This window comes from Podarcis gaigeae (assembly GCF_964106915.1).
Source record: "Podarcis gaigeae genome assembly, chromosome: 15".
Classification (NCBI taxonomy): Eukaryota; Metazoa; Chordata; class Lepidosauria; order Squamata; family Lacertidae; genus Podarcis; species Podarcis gaigeae.
The window spans coordinates 41,995,294-42,012,052 of NC_139692.1; the positions used below are offsets into that span (position 1 = coordinate 41,995,294).

General features: G+C 46.3%; 1 protein-coding gene across 1 annotated transcript; it reads right to left on the reverse strand.

Annotated features, from left to right (window-relative positions):
• Positions 1 to 682: 682 nt before the first annotated feature.
• Positions 683 to 16,193, reverse strand: RFLNB (refilin B). Its single transcript, XM_083715304.1, has 3 exons — positions 12,299 to 16,193; positions 6,551 to 6,660; positions 683 to 5,868 (listed from the first exon to the last, which is right to left on the reverse strand). The coding sequence occupies exons 1-3, from the start codon at positions 12,503 to 12,505 to the stop codon at positions 5,547 to 5,549; spliced, it is 639 nt and encodes a 212-aa protein (XP_083571430.1). The 5' UTR covers positions 12,506 to 16,193; the 3' UTR covers positions 683 to 5,546.
• Positions 16,194 to 16,759: the final 566 nt, after the last annotated feature.

Sequence of the window (16,759 nt, forward strand, 5' to 3'; positions counted from 1 at the left end):
AGCAGCAAGTGTACATTTTACGTTTGTACAGCAGGCAAGTTTACACACACACACACCCTTTTATATCTTCCAGGCACACAAGCAGAGTTTGAAGACAAGAAAAAGCACTCAAGGAAGCAGGGCTCTTGAGGGGCATGGCTGAGGAGCTGTGGCCTAGGGATAGTCCTGAGGGCCAGGTAAAGAGGCTTCAGGGGCCACATTTGACCCTTGGATCTGAGGTTTTACTGGGTTGCTAAGAACTATCATTGGAGCTTTTGGTTTTTATTTATTCATTTAATTTATACCCTGCCCTTCCTCCTAATTGCATTGGTACTGGATTGGAAATAGTTAAATGAGACTTCAATAGGGCTTACTCCCAAGTAAGTGTATATAGAAGTGCAAGCTAAATTATCCTAAAGAAAAATTTAAACCTAGGAACTCCACATATGATTTTTTTTTTTACCTATTTAAAAAGGTTTGCCTGAGAGCCTGGTGGTATGGATAAAATGAGATCAAGTGCCTATGAAAACATTTATTTTAAAGAAAAGCAAACATAACCTCCAATTCCTTATGTTTTCATTTGTCAGTTTTTCACATTCAGTAAACATTCACACATACAGAAAGTATGGTAGTAGTGACAAGCCTCGTCTGCGATGAGTGTCAATAAACACAATACACTTAAACACAACACACTTCTCTGGGATTATGTTCTTCAGATAATTTATTACTAGTTAAAATGGGGAGAAATCCAAAGCAAATTAAGAACAGTCATAGAGAGAGGGAGAGGAATCATGTCATTGACATTGCACAGTGATATCCAGTTATCTTTTAAATCATGTAATGACACTTAAAAAAACCCAAAAACCCACCTCTTTTTTAAAACATAAAAACACATATAGGTAGATATCGAAGACTGATCATGTTATTTAAAAAAAAAACAACAGGCAAGGATGAGGCTGATACAAGGCTTAGTTTATTAATTAACTCATTGAAAAAGCAAAACTTGGAGAGCCCCAGAGCACATCGACCTGGAGAAATATCTGCATAAAACAAGTATCCAGATGGGTCCCACCCACCACCACCCAAATTCTAGGGGCTTCTTCAAATGCCATGTTACTAAACACAAAAAGAAGCCCTTTGATTTCTTAACCAAGAAGTAGGCTAGAAGTGACATGTCTGATGAACCCCAAGAGTTACTTCGCTGAATTGGCCTAAGCCCCTTCAACCAAATACTTCCAGGAAACCCCTTTAGTCAGTTCCCTATTTGGTTCCTGCAGACAAAAATATCCTGGAGGTAGCAGGCAAGAGCAGTTTAATATTTTCAAGTTAGCAACTAAAGCCCCAAAATATACCTCTAGGAGTGGCACAGATTTATTCACTGCCATAGGAATAAAAATATTATGAGCGCTCTACCATCCTGATCTTAAAGGCTGCTGGAAAAAGGAGTAAAATCTGCCATCACTGCCTTCCACAGACTTTTCATCCTAAAAGATTAGGAGGGAGAAGGCTGAGAGATAAGAACTAAATGAAGGAAGCCAAACTCCTTTGTCTAGTAGTAGGTACACGTTGGCAATTGTAGGAACTTAGGAAGTGGCTTCATACTGAGCTAGACCATTGGGTCCAGTAATGTCACTATCCGAAGGATGGGGAGCCTATAGTTGCCCAGATCGTCCCTGTCCAGAGGCTGTGGCCATTGGGGATAACAGGAGCTGGAGCCAAACAACATCTGGAGGGCCATAGTTTCCCTACTGCTCCCTCTACACTGGCTGGCAACAGCTTGTTTTTATATGTACTGTAAGCCACCCAGAGTGGCTGGGGAAACCCAGCAGGTGGGCAGGGTATAAAAAATAAAATTATTATTATTATTATTATTATTATTATTATTATTATTATTATTATTATTGCAATAATCCTTGCCAGTCCTTCATGGAGATGCCAGGGATTGAATCTGAGACATTTTGCACATAAATCGGCTCCACAGAGCTGGTTTTTAGGGCTGCTATGGAGGATACTTAATTGAGGGGATGACAATGTGAATAAGTGACTCTTGTGAGCAAAGAGTTGCAAACATCTCATCTCCCTATTGGGTCCACACTGGATGCTTTTCCTATTCCCAATACATTTTTGTACCTTTTTTATTATTTTAAAAAAGAGAAACCTTATTTGCAATACCACACATGTTCTTGTAGCCCATTCAAAAGAAAAAGATAAGTAACCTCCGCAATAATGCCCTGCCAATGCTGGGCTCTCTTCTTTTCAGTATTTTTGAACCACGTGCATTTGCAGCACTGGGGACTCAGTGGCCCATCCTTTTTCAAATCCCATCTCTCATTCCATGTGGGATGTCTCTCCCCAAATTCTGTTTGCCCAGTTAAAATATCACTGTTAGAAGATTTGGGGCCAGTACGCAGAAAGGTTCTACGGGGAAATTTGCACTTGCTACTCTGTCAGCTGCCATCTATGCAAAGAATTCAGCAAAGAGACCTGGCCACCTTTCCATGTTCATTTTACCACAAGAACTAGAAACTTGTATGTGTGTGTTTTTAAAACAAAAACAACTTGCTAGTATTCCCAGAGAGCTCACAGATTCAAAAGTTAAGAGGACATCTTCCCATAGGCAGTCCTACAAGTTCTTAGATCACTTCTTCACACTGCTAGGTATGCAGCAATGACAATGAGTACTTGGTCATTTCTAACAAAACAGTCACTCCTCAAGGAATGTCTAACTCCTCAGTCGTTTCCCCTTAAACGCTACTTGGTAACCCTACCAAATAGGAAAATTACATGTCCTTTTTTTATATACATTCAGCTGCTTTCGCAACAGCAATGCAAAATTAAGTGAGGAATGACTCCTACACCTTGCTCCTTTCATAAAGGTTTTTCTGTTACTTCAAAGAATGTTATTGCTCCTTCTGCAGAACTCAACAAGAACAACAAATTCAGTGTTTCTCTATGACTATGTAGTAACAGAGTAATTTGTTTGCACCCTGCACTGGAAATGATAGCATGTTGTTTGCATCCTGCACCAGAGATTACAGTATTTTGTTTGCATACAGAGTTCCTAGCTTTTGAAAACTTAGCTTTGGTTTGGCCGTGGCATGGTGGGGTAGAGGAGGGGGGCAGTAGCATCCCCAAAGTTTTCTTCAAAAGTGTGCAACATTTGCAAAAGATTCCCTAGATTCTAGTTCCCTTTGCAGCAAAGGAACCATCAATTATAATCAAATTATTAACTCAAAAACAATTTCCCCTTCTTACCATGAAGTAACCCTGCCTTCATACATAGAACACCTTATAAATACCTTACACTTACCATTAATCACACTTGCAAGAACAAACTCAACTGACTGGACTTTCTGCTCCATTCTGGATTCCTGACAAAAACTAAACTTGTTCTTGCCCAAAATGAATCTCTCCCGCACACCGTCTAAGGTATAGAGATCATAAATTCTTATGAGTGAAACTGGCTCACACACCCCACAAGACAACTTCTGTTCCAACCAGGCTAAGGAACTTCTCCATGCTTCATCTGCTCTATATTTCAGCAACATTTGGGGGGGGATGTATTTTTTATAAAAGGGAATGTTTCCTTTGGTCAGAGTGCTTGCAAAAGCATAACAATAAAACTTCAACAAGAGACCCTACCGGGGAACTGTTGGAGGAAAGAAAATGAAATCTTGTTTGCGCTGTTTGGCCGTGCCATTATAAACCCATCAGCCTTTCAGGTGCCTCAAGATTCTCAGCTGTTTATTTTTGTAGAGGGAACCACTGGCAAAACAAAAACACAAAACCCCAGCCATCTCACAGCCTTCCTGAAATTTACTGAGATTTGTTGACAGGGAATGGCTGTTACAACAGGCAACGTAAATTGTTTTTCAGACTAAAAACGGAACAAGGCTTTCAAAGAAAAAATTGGTGGGGAAGGGGAAGCTCTCGACACAACATAGGGCTCATCCAGACTGCCCTGTCCCCTGGAGAAAGCTGATCATTACCTTTGAATCGGAACTGGCCAACTGGGTCATACCTCTAGTCCAGATTATTGCAGGAGGTTTAATCTTCCCCTCACAACCAGGAAGTCTCCGACCACAAACGGAGGCACTGCTATGGAGACAGAATAAAATTCTCAGATGCCTCTATGCTGCTCAATATTTAGGACTGATTTCTAGGGCTGTATGTATCCAGAATTCTCACTCTGCCTTTGTAGTGAAACAGTTGTCCAAATTTACCAAAACTGTTTTGAAACACTACTGCAAATCTTCCTAAGACCCTTGGGGCAAGTGTTGTGGCATAGTAATAGAATATCTGCACTGCATGCAGAAGATCCCAGGTTCAATCCTTGGCATCTGCAGATAGGGTGACCCCCTCCTGAAACCCTGGAGACTTCCTGCTGGTCAGTGTCAATTATTCTAAGCTAGATGGACCAAAGTATCTGCCCCAGGACACAGAGGGGTCAAGTCAGATCTTCCTTTTGTGCCTGTGAAGAATTACTCAAATGACCTGTTCACAACACACACATTTTAGGCAGCCAGGACAGAGGAACTGTCTCTGAATCTCCCATTAACAGCAGCTTAGCATGCTGCTGGGCCACAGAATTACTACTTTCATCATAGAAATCTGAAAGTCATTATCCAAAAGAGATTGCCTAAGGTTGTGCTGCCATTATCCTCAGCTTTCCAAAGCACTCGTGAATTGTGGCATTTGCAAAATGTTGCATCTTTTAAAGCAACGATGCGTTAAATGATGATGATCCCAAGGTAAATATTAGCTTTATACTCGCTACAAGCCCTGCAGGAGCAACTTCAACCAAATTTAACCAAAGTGAACTGTTGGACAAGTCCGCAATAAATTAAATAAAACATGCTATATAATGCATATCTGGGAAATCGATAACCTAGTAATTATTGTGTTTTTATGCCAAACCACAACTGGCCTGATTTTTAGGCTTCCTTAAAAGACGCAGGCATAACACATAAAGAGTGTGATCGGTAAGGTTTATAGAGTGACAATCTATAACTGTGATTTGACCACCAGCCAGCCCTCCCTGGCAAAAAATCTGTTTTAATACATTAGCGTAATAAATGAGACTATCGAAAATAAGTTATGGTTTTTAGGTGGGAAAGAGTTCTTTTTTATATATAAAGTTACTTGACGCAGGAGCAACTAGGATGCTTTCCAATTGCCAGTTCAGGAATTGTTTTCGCTTGAAAGCCTTTGTCCTAAGCTCCTTCTCTTCTCCACGAACAAGTTACTTTCCTCTTGGAACAGAAAGGTCCGCTCATTTTCACCCCACACGAGGAAAAGACAGCAAAAGAAAGGAGAAAAAGTGACCTCGGAGGAAATTGTTTTTGCGTTCCTGTAGACATAAATTAAGTGCAGGCCCACAGGATCCTTAAGGCTGAAGACGTGCCGTGGAGGAGAGGTAGCTACAAGAGGAAATTCGTTCGGGAGGCAAAGCTAATTCAGGGTTTCATCCATTTCCATCGGGTGGAGAGCTTACGATGTGACGGAAACCCATCATGTTGCAACAGCAGAGAGAGAGGGAGGGAAAGAGACAGAGAGAGAAAGTGTAGTCAGCAACCATCAGGGTTGTTATCACTCCCAGTCGATTCCAGCTCCACGCTGGACAGGAACTTCCGCATGAACTTTCGGCAGTTGTAATCCAGTGTGGTGGTGTACACAGTCTTGGTGTGCTTGGGGTAGACGATTGTGGTGCTCGAGAAACTCCTGGGCCGGGGGCGCGGTTCGAGGTGCACCTCCGCTTTGTAGCTGCGCCAAGTGTTGTCGGGGACGCAGATGACCGTCTGGCTGCAAGAGGACAATCCCAGCCCCATCGGCATAGAAATATTGTTGATGAAGTGCTTCTCGGAGTCGTATTTCACCGAAGAGGTGTACCTATGGACGCAGGGTGGAGCAGAGAGAGAAAACAGGACAGAACAGTTAGCATCGTTACACTTGCCAGAACACTTTAGCTAAAAAGACTGTAGATTTTATAGGTTTATTTTTAAATTATATGCTGCTTAAAAACATATCAAAGCATTAAAAAGATCAAAAACATACAATAAAAGTGTTTAAATTTAATTTAACAGCAAAAAAATAAAAAACAAGAATCAACAAACCATTGTGAACTCTTAATTGCTTGCATGAGCCTGGCAGAATTGTTTGGTAATGCCTAAACTCTGTGGACTGCCCTGAGATCTTACAATGAAGGATTTAAATCAAATATATAATGATTTCTCAGAACAGAAGCCCGCCTGACAAACCACTTTTGAGGGGGCTTCCAAAATCAGTCTGCGATACGGCATGTGAGTTGGCCGATAACAGAAAGCAGGCCTCTGTTTGTGCCTAAAACAGCTCTTGGAGCCCAAGCCTCAGGGAATTGTGCTTTAATACGCAAAGTGCTATGTTCCTCAAGCTCTTCGTGAAATGTGGCAGGCTGCCCCCAGTCTCCAGTGCTCAGGAATGCACTTGACTCTGTAGGTCCACACAAGGCCATCTCACTTCTCCGCTCAGCGATGGGCTTTGACAAATCCTGCTGGTCGTCTTCGCTACTCTCCTTTTACAACTCTCGGCGTACCTTATATCCTTGGGCGGCAACGGATCAAACGCCACTCCTTCCCCAAAGGACAGAGGGCATAAGCGAGAGGAGCAGCCAGGGAGCAGCGGGCTGGGAGAAGACGAGGTCTCCTGCAAAAGGAAAGGCACGTCTTTCAGCATGGGAAGTTGGCAGGCAACACACTGAACAGTGACTCTTATCAAACGGCAGAAGGCATGGAAGACAACAGAATGCGTGGATATTTTATATCCAAAAATATAAGCCACTCTTACAAAGCCAGAGCGCAGAACCTCATTCCCGGGGCCCAAATGTGGGACTCTCTCCAGGCCACACCCTCTCTCTGAAAGCCACCCCCCTCACCTGAACCCTCCTTGTGCATTTTTGCCTGGCTGGAAATGTGTCCTTGCACTCTGGCAATGCCTCTGGCTTGTGAAGGTGAAGGATAGAGAGAGGTCATGTCAGAGAGTGGTAAAAAAGAAAGAAAAGCTGACTGAAAATTTGCATTTGTTGCTCCGCCCACTTTGCCCCTGGTCCTGCCCACCACAGCATGTGGCCCCAAAGGGAGCACGACCCCTGCCTGGAAAACCTTCCTTGCCCCGGACAGCGATTCACAGTAGCAATGCTGCTGTTAGGAGCACAGGAGAGGAAGCTGCCTTCTACCAAGTCAGACTAGCTCAGTCTTGTCAACACTGACTGGCAGCAGCAGCCCTCCTGAGTTCCAGGAGGGAGTCTCTGCCAGCCCCACCTGGAGATGCCATTGTGGATTGAACCCGGAGCCGTCTCCATGCCAGCATATACTTCCTTCCTGAGCTACAGCCCTTCCTGGCAAAAGATTGTTGTCATCACACATACAGTGGTACCTCGGGTTAAGTACTTAATTCGTTCCAGAGGTCTGTTCTTAACCTGAAACTGTTCTTAACCTGAAGCACCACTATAGCTAATGGGGCCTCCTGCTGCTGCCACGCCGCCGGGGCACGATTTCTGTTCTTATCCTGAAGCAAAGTTCTTAACCTGAAGCACTATTTCTGGGTTAGCGGAGTCTGTAACCTGAAGCGTATGTAAGCCAAGGTACCACTGTACTGTATCAGTGAACACAAATCTGACACAGTTCACACTTTTACATTTTCAAGGTTTTGTTTTTTTCCCTTAAAAAGATCCAACACATTCCGATTTCAGCAGCTCTTATTTTTTTCTCTTTTTTTTAATAGCACGGCCTCAGCCTACAGTGTTCTTTGCAGTCCTATAAAAAGTTCAGCCTGCATATTTGGCCACAATGATTCCTCCACCTCCTCTTTTCCTCTTTTAAAGATGGAAAAGTGAGGTTGAGCAACAGCAGCTCAGCCAAAAACAAAGAAGCAAAAAGAAAAGAAAAGAAAAAATCGCCCAGCACTGCAAGTTATGAACTCTAGTCCTTAGCGTTTTGGACAGAGACAATTCCCACACAGATGCTGCAGGCGCTGCTACTGTCCTGGCAAGGCGGAAGAGGTGGAACACATTTCTCACACCTCTCCTGGCCCTTAACTCGATCCAGTCCTTAAACAGCGCTGAAACCATTTCAGACCCGGCAGCTACACATCTTGGAAAAAAGTTCCTTCTTTTCCAACACCTCTGTCTAAAACCAAGCCATAAAAAAAAACGTGCCGCCCTACAAGGCTTCCAGACAACCCATTTCTGGAACATTCATCCCTTTCTTTCCCAGGGAGATTAGATAACGTGGGCTATTTAACAAGCCTCCAATCCTGATCTGTCGCCTGCTCTGCTTAAGGCCCATTCCGCTCTGATTCGTTTGGACAGAGGTTAGATGCGAGCCTTACCCCCACACTTTCCAAAGTGCATTTGCCCATCGCAAAAAAAAAGAGCCTATTTGGGGAAGTGAGCCTGTTGCGCAAGATCTCCTAACCAACCATAACAGCAAAACCTGAGTTTGCCGATACACAATCGAACCCAACCCCAAATAACAGGCTTGAAGTGCCCCGAGTAACCAAGATACTTACCGTATTTTTTGCTCTATAAGACTCACTTTTTCCCTCCTAAAAAGTAAGGGGAAATGTGTGTGCGTCTTATGGAGCGAATGCAGGCTGAGCAGCTATCCCAGAAGCCAGAACAGCAAGAGGGATTGCTGCTTTCAATGCGCAGTGATCCCTCTTGTTGTTCTGGCTTCTGAGATTCAGAATATTTTTTTTCTTGTTTTCCTCCTCCAAAAACTAGGTGTGTCTTATGGTTTGGTGCGTCTTATAAGGCGACAAATGTGGGTTGTGTAAATTCAGTGGCTAGTGGATCAACACGCACTCAATCATCCATCCCAGTGCCCTGTCTCCGACTTGGGGGGGACTTCTTCTTCTTCTTCTTCTTCTTCTTCTTCTTCTTCTTCTATTATTATTATTATTATTATTATTAATTTGTTTTTATTTATACCCTGCCCATCTGGCTGGGTTGCCCCATTCAACGTTCCCTCGTTGACTTGCTTTTCAACTTGGGGTCAGGCTCTGAGTTCTTGCTTCAAAGAAGCCACACCGAAGAGTCACAGCTGTTTCCTAGTACCTACATTTCAGGAGAATCAAACGAAAATTCCTCCTCCTTCCCTCTCTCCAACAAAAGAAAGCAAAAAAACCCCCAATTTTATTCTTTGCTTGTATTTTGTCTCCAGAGGAGTCTGCAAATAAAGGGGAGGAGATACTCTGCAGGGAATTAATTCCTGCAAATTAGGGAAGGGGGGATCATTCGTAGCCAGGCTAAAATATTATTTAGCTACTCCCTTCACACCCTTTAACCACTACCCATTTCCCCTACATTTTCAACATTTATTTCTTTATTGCGTTTACATCCCTTTTTTTTTTCCTCCAAGGAGCTCAAGGCGGCAAATATGGTTCTCCCCCTCCTCATGTAATCATCACAACAACCCTGTGAGGTAGGTTAGGCTAAGAGGCAGGAACTGGCTCAAGGTTGCCCAGTGAGCTTTATAGCCGTGCGAGGGTTTGAACCCTGGTCCTAGTATGACACTCTAATCACTACACCTAACTGCCTTCATCACATGCACTTTTAATGTGTGCAGGGGATTCCAATCCACCTTAGTGGTTGCAAAGTCAGAACCAAGAGGCAGTATGGGCTTCAAATTAGCCAGTCTATCGTTTAAAAACCTGTTATCTTTTGTATATGCAAGCTAGCCCAGAGTGACAAAATTATTAGCTTCATAAAATTTGAACGCTGCTTGGTTGTTTTTACAAAAAAACCTCAAAAAAGAGACAAAAATTAAAATAAAACAACAAAGCCATCGATTGGAAAAAAATAACAATAATAGTTTAAAACTCTCAACAGATTTAAAGCAAGAGTCAGCAATTTTTTTCAGCAGCAGGCCAGTCCACTGTCCCTCAGACCTTGTGGGGGGCCGGACTATATTTTGGGAGGGGAAATGAACGAATTCCTATGCCCCACAAATAACCCAGAGATGCCTTTTAAATAAAAGCACATACCGGTATTCTGCTCATGTAAAAACACCAGGCGGGCCCCACAAATAACCCAGAGATGCATTTTAAATAAAAGGACACATTCTACTCATGTAAAAGCACGGACCATCAGTAGGCCAGATTTAGAAGGCAATTGGGCTGGATCCGGGCCCCGGGCCTTAGTTTGCCTACCCATGAACTAGAGTCTAAAGACAGGTTATAACACTCACCAACTTTCTCAGCATCTGGGCAGGCTTCCCTAAGCAAAAGTGTTTTTGGCAGGAGCCGAAAAGAGTACAGTGAAGGCGCCTGGGCTGGCATCAATAGGCAGGGAGTTCCAAAGACAATAAAAGACGGAGGTCTTAACAGATGTGGAACAGCAGTTCCACCAATCAAAGTGGTTGAGTATCTGTGGCAAGGCAATCTCATAGGCAAAAGGGAGCAGAAGAGGAAGTGGACAAGGTACATTTATACTGACAACACTCCGTGGCTGAGCTGTGGGTAACTGCCTCCACCTCCCCACAACTATCTGTATGTGGGGCAGTAATATTCAGCGGAGAAAGACACAGACCCCAGATAACGCTCTCCCTCTCCTGATCCCACCTGTCTCCGAATCCTGTTGCAGCATGTTGGGGGGACACAGCAGCTGCGCACCAAATGTTGGTTTACATTCCGTAGCAGCTGCCTGGAAGAGAAATTATTAACAGGACACAAATGGTCTGTCACCGTGCTGGAGGTGGGAATCACATTGTACGGGGGGGGGGGGAGAATCCTTTTTGGAAGCCTGTTTGGAATCAGCGAGGAAGCTCACCAGGGGTCATCTCAGCCAGACCTACCTCACAGGGTTGTTGTTAGGAGGTTAAAAACAAGGAGGGCGGGGAGGACCATGTATTTATTTCAAAGCCTTTCCAAACACCCTAATAGTTCAAAAACCTCCAAGGGGTGCAAACTATGTGCAGTATAAAAAGTGATCCCAGCTAAAAGAGGAAAAATACAAACTCGAGCAGCATAAAAACATAAGCAAATGAAACAAAGATTCAGGGGATTCATATCCAGTCTTATGGGTCACGTATGCCACCTTGAGCTCTTCATATAAATGTCATAATAATAATAAATAATAATAATAATAAAGAAACAAAACGTTAGGAGGACCCATGACAATTGCCTGGGCCCCATAATCCCCCAAGAGAATTTGGGAAGTTCATATGTACAACATACAGTAATAACCCACCCACAGAGCCGTTGGGGATCCTAGCAGCCCCCCCACCTGCTGCTCATAACCCCCTCCTACCCCCCCTCCCTATCATGCACTTGGAGACTCTTGAGAGGCACAAGAAATCATCAACACACTAGCGTGTGTTATGCAGTGGCATCCGACTGAAAACATTTAGCGGGGCTGTGGCATGCGCCCCTCTCATCTGGTCCCATGGCAAGCCGATTCCACTAAATTCTAGTGCAGCAGGTTGGGCACAGGATGGCACCCTTGAGATTTGGACAATCCCAACACGAGTCGCCACACTGCCTGCGGCATCCAGTCTGCAAAATGGGCACAGTAATCATGATGGCCTAACTTTACTACCATGATGCGAAGGATTTCGAGAAGATGAAGTCCCCCAAAGTGAAAACCCTCGACTGCTCCAACTGGGAGCTTGAACAGGTCGTCTCCAGCAGGAAAATACTACGATGGGTGAAGAGGGGTTCTCCAGTTTGCACCAGTTAGGGAAACTGGAGCCACAGCTAGGCAGGAAGTGGGGGTTACAAATGCACCTGCCTAGTCCCCGAAGGGTCTCAGAAAGCACCACGTCAAGGGAGGCAGAAGGAGGCCTCCACCTGGGGAAGGAAGTGCAAGGAATTTGTTGCTAGTTTGGCATCACAAACTGACCTCGCCCGGATCCGCAGGGGCTGCTTTGCGTTTTATTTGCGTTGCAAAACGAAATACGCGCGCGCTGGATTTTATGCTGCACCGAGTATGATCCAGTTCACACTGCAACAGTATATATATATTTTAAAAACCACGTTTGAGTAGTTTAGACAGTCCGGCGTCAGATAAAACATGTTCGGGATTGCACCGTCAAGAGAGCCTTGAGCCCGCACTACATGGACTCGCATATTCCGGATTAGCTCTCCAATTTCACACTCCGCTTTGCGCCCTCGTCCGCAGCCTCCCTAATCCCGTTTGAGCCGCGCCGCTAATTCGGATTGCATCCCCCGCTCGACGCTCCCTTGCTAGCGCTTGGACCTGCATCGCCGTGCACGCATCCGTTAATCTGGATTCACTCCGGTCCCACGCTGGGACAGGCGCAGGCGCCTGCTTTCCTGCACTCACCTTCGGAAGCGGCTTGGTCTCCGGTCTCTCGGTCTCCGGCAGCGCATTGGCGACCCCTCCCCGCTCCGATCCGCCGCCCGAGAGCAGCCAGCTGCCGGGGCTGGGGCTGGGGGGCAGCCCGGAGTCGGGGCTGTCGAGGCCCCGCTCGGCCCGGCGCTTCGAGTCCGGCAGCTCCGGGACGTCCGGCAGGCTGAGCCGCCCCACCATCGCGCCTCCTTCTTCCTCCGCGCTCCCGGAGCGCACTGGCGAGAGGGAAGCGCAGGCGGCCGCCTCGGGCGAGGGGCGGAGGCCGGAGAGAGACCCGCCTCCCCGGGGCTGCCGAGAGGGGAGCAGCCTAGCGACACGATCCGAGGGGAAAGGGCCGCGGCTCCCTCGCCCGGGGCTGGACCAAACTTATGCTGCTTGAAGGGGCCTGCTATCTGGCTAGCCGGATCTTCCACTTCCGTGCGCACCGTCCATTTATAGCCGTCCTACGGCGCTTGGCGTCTCCAAAAGAACCCTTGGCGTCTCCAAAGAACCCTGGGAACTAAGTTTGCAAAGGGCGCTGAGAGTTGTTCTCCACCCGGAGGTGCAATTCACAAACTTCCCTGCGAGGAGGAGTTGACTGTCAAAAAACTCGGAGAACTGTAGCTCGGGGAGGAGAACAGGTGCTGAGCAATTGCTCCCAGCAGCACCCTTCACAAACTACAACTCCCAGGATACTTTGGGGGGAACCGTGACTGCTGAAAGTGGCTTGATACCCCTTTAAATGTATGGCATGAGTGCGGGTAGGGTTGCCTTTAAATGTAAACCACAGTCTTGAGAATTGTAGCTCTGGGAGGGGAGCAGTGATTTTGAGGGTCTTCCTGACGGGAATCCCGCAGCAGAGATAGCCTCCCCAGATAGTTCCACAGCAGCTGGGCGAACGCAGCACACCTGGATGCTGAGATAGGGCCGATTTGTGCGGGTTAAACCACAGAGCCTGGGACTTGCCGATCAGAAGGTCGGCGGTTCGAATCCCTGCGACGGGGTGAGCTCCCGTTGCTCAGTCCCTGCTCCTGCCAACCTAGCAGTTCAAAAGCATGTCAAAGTGCAAGTAGATAAATAGGTACCACTCCGGCGGGAAGGTAAACGGCGTTTCTGTGCGCTGCTCTGGTACGCCACATGACCGGGAAGCTGTACGCCGGCTCCCTCAGCCAATAAAACAAGATGAGCGCCGCAACCCCAGAGTCGGTCACGACTGGACCTAATGGTCAGGGGCCCCTTTACCTTTCTCTTTAAAGAGAGGTTGACTGGAAAGAGGCAATGACTCCAGCAGAGATGCAATAGGCAGCATCTCCTGAGTCTCTCTTTCTGTGGCTTCCCTGTATTACTTGAATTATGTAATCACATCCAATGCAGAGATGGTGCAAAAGTAAAGACAGACTGGCAGAGCAGAAACTCTTGCAGAGATGCAACAGGTAGCCTCCTCTGAGCACTGGCAATTCCATAGAGTCTCTGATATGCAAACACTGCCTGCAATCCTGCAGAGGTGCTGCCAGTCACTGGGCTCGATGGACCAGGCAGCTTCCTATGTTCCTCTTTAAGTCAGCCCTCGTAATTCAGAATCATGAGGACTGGAATCTTATTTTGGGGAAAGGGCCGTAGTTCAGTGGCAGAGCACCTGCTTTGCATGCAAAAGGTCCTGTGTTTGATCCCAGGCAGAGCTGGAAAAGACTCCTTGTTGGATAGCTGCTGCCAGTCAGTGCAGACAATATTGATCTAGATGGACAGGTGAACTGACTTAGTACTCTTTGCAGTTCCACTGCCCTTGAGCCCACACTGCAATGTTATTATCCCTCCTTCAACTCTCCCCCTTCCTCTCCGCTTGCGCTGAAACTTTTTTTTTAAGACCTTGAGGAAGGCTCCCCTCTTTCCACTCCCACCTCCGTCTGCAAGCATAAATAACCCAAATCAAAACCAGGCCTTCGCAAGCCAGCCGGCTGGGAGCCACTGGGAATTCGCACTTTTTCGGTGAATCACAGAACCTGCGACTCAGCAGATCAGTATGGAAAAGGCGTTTTTAAAAGGTCAAACCACACTTTTATTTTTATTTTTTTGATATATATATAAAAGAACCTGATGTGGATTCATCGAGGTTTCCGTGAACTCAGAAGAAAAGGCCCCCCTTTCGGCTTTGATCCAGTTTCCCCGAGGAGAGCTATTTGTAGATCTGGAGGAGGGAGGCTTTTGCCAACGCAGCCCCGAACTACACTTCAGAGGCAGCCATCCCTAGTGGTTGTGGCAGTTGTGGTCCGAAATAATCAGGAGGGCATTAGGGTGGTGAAGTGGCTGCCCCAGACCTCCCGGAGCTCAGTTTTTAAAGATGAAGAGAGAGAGAAATTTTATCTCAGAGTGGGCCATAACTCGATGGTGAAGCATGTTTTAATTCAGGGATGGGAAACCTGTGGCTTTAAGTGTTGCTGAATGCTCATCAGCCCCCAGGCACTGTGGCCAAGGGATGATTAGAGGAGGAGGATGATACTCTGTACTGCAGCAGAATAGCCTTTTGAAAAGGATCCGACCATTATTTGGGGGTGGGTTGGAGCTACCAACAACCACTAATAGGCAAGGCAACAAAATTCATATTCAGAGGCACTTTACTGTGGCATACGAGATGCTGGAGGTGGAAAACGGTGGAGGACCATTCTGTGGCCTGACCGCAGGCTTTCCAGAAGGATCTGGCTGTCCACTACCAGAGACAGGAAACAGGGTTCAGGTGGACTTCCTTCACTGGATGCAGAAAATCCAGCTCATCTCAGTTATCGGAGTGCCAATCCTTATTTAGCCAAGGCAGCAGCATCAACACCCAAAAATTTATGTAAGAAAGGGCAGGGTGGGAATCAAAACCAAAGACTGAGAATGCTCAGCAGGCACGGAGTGCAACTGGAAAGGAGGGCAGATGGAATGGAGTTTCCTGGAAAGGGCCTGGCTGGCTGGAAAGCTGAAAGCTGGACTTTTCCCACCAGGCATCTGAAAGCTATTATTTAGAGACTGTTTTGTATTTGACACCTGAAAATGTAAGGTGGTGTTATATTTATGTTGCTTTAGCCACATGGGATATTTATTGCTTCTTGTTTTTCCCCTTTCTTTTATTTCTTATGTCACTTGATACTTAAAACATATTTATTATCTTTTTAAAAGTTTTCACGCGCACACACGCCTCTAAGCACTCCACACTGCAACATTTTGTTGCGCGTCTCTCAGTCCCTGCATCAGGTTCTCAAAAGCCTACAGCGAGTAAACAGTTGAACCAGAGTAAGGTCCACAGCACACGTTAGCAAGACCTCTTCAGTGAACTGGAATGTCACACTGCCCTTTCCATGATTTGTTCAGCACCACTGGTTTGCAAATGCCGTTCCCCATTTTACTCATAGTTGGGCTTTTCCCCGCCCAGGAATTAATGCAAATTGTATGTAACTATAAAGGACAGGGCAGAACAACACGATCTGCCAGCCACCTCTGAAGGAGCATGCGTCTCACACATGCATGCCATATTCCACCAAAGGAAGGAATCTCCCCCACCCTAAACAAATTGTTAGTTACAGCTTCCATTAAAAGATTATGCAGTGACACCAACAATCAATATGACATTGAGTCCTTCTTTGGCCCTCTGTCGCCAATGGTCTCTAGTCAATAAAGGTGTGTCCTTCTACGCAGTGTGATGGCTGTATTAATAGCTGAGCCATTCCTGGGGTGATAAAAAGCAGAGGCGTGTCCCCGCCAAGCACGAAACAGAGAGTGCTTTTTTCAGGCACGCATCCATTTTCTCCTGCACCCTTTACCCCTGCTCACTGAAAGCCACATTTGGTCTCTCATGGACTATTTGCGGCTTGGAAGGAGAGCTGGAAGGAGACTCCAAGAGCTTGGCTGCACCAATGTTGCATTTATTTCTACCCCGCCTTTGATGGCGTGTGCATGGTTCCTGGCCCTTTCTTGTTCTTCTCACAACAGCCCTGCGAGGTGGGTTAGGCCAGGAGGGAGTGACTAGCTGCCAGCCACCGAAGGGGAGCGTGCTGTTGCTCTCAGATGTGGCTTGCTGGTTTCCCATAATGGGCATCTGGTTGGCCACCGCAAGAACCGGACGCTGGACCAAATAGGCCCCTGGCCTGATCCGGCAGGGCCCTTACGTTGACCCTCCTCCAAAACTCCAGGGAAGCTGCCATCTGCACATGCCCAAGCGAACACACCTCGGCTTAACAGCAGCTCCTGTTTTCAAATCAGACAGCAGCCGAGATGGAAGAGAAAAGCAACAAAGCAATATTTATCAAGGAAGTACAGGACGACGGATAGATCACGACTAATGTCGCGTTCACAGACCCTCTAAGTGTCCCTATTTTCCGGGGACAGTCCTGGATTTACAGAAGCCATCCCAGGTTCTGATCAGATCCCTGAATGTCCCACTTTTCCTTAAAAGGTAAAGGTAAAGGGACCCCTGACCAT

Coding starts and splice junctions, on each gene's coding strand:
- RFLNB (XM_083715304.1), bottom strand. CDS start 12,505: ATGGTGGGGCGGCTCAGCCTGCCGGACGTCCCGGAGCTGCCGGACTCG. Junction 6,661..12,298: donor AGACCAAGCCGCTTCCGAAG/GTGAGTGCAGGA, acceptor TTCCTTTTGCAG/GAGACCTCGTCTTCTCCCAG. Junction 5,869..6,550: donor TTGCCGCCCAAGGATATAAG/GTACGCCGAGAG, acceptor CTGCGTCCATAG/GTACACCTCTTCGGTGAAAT.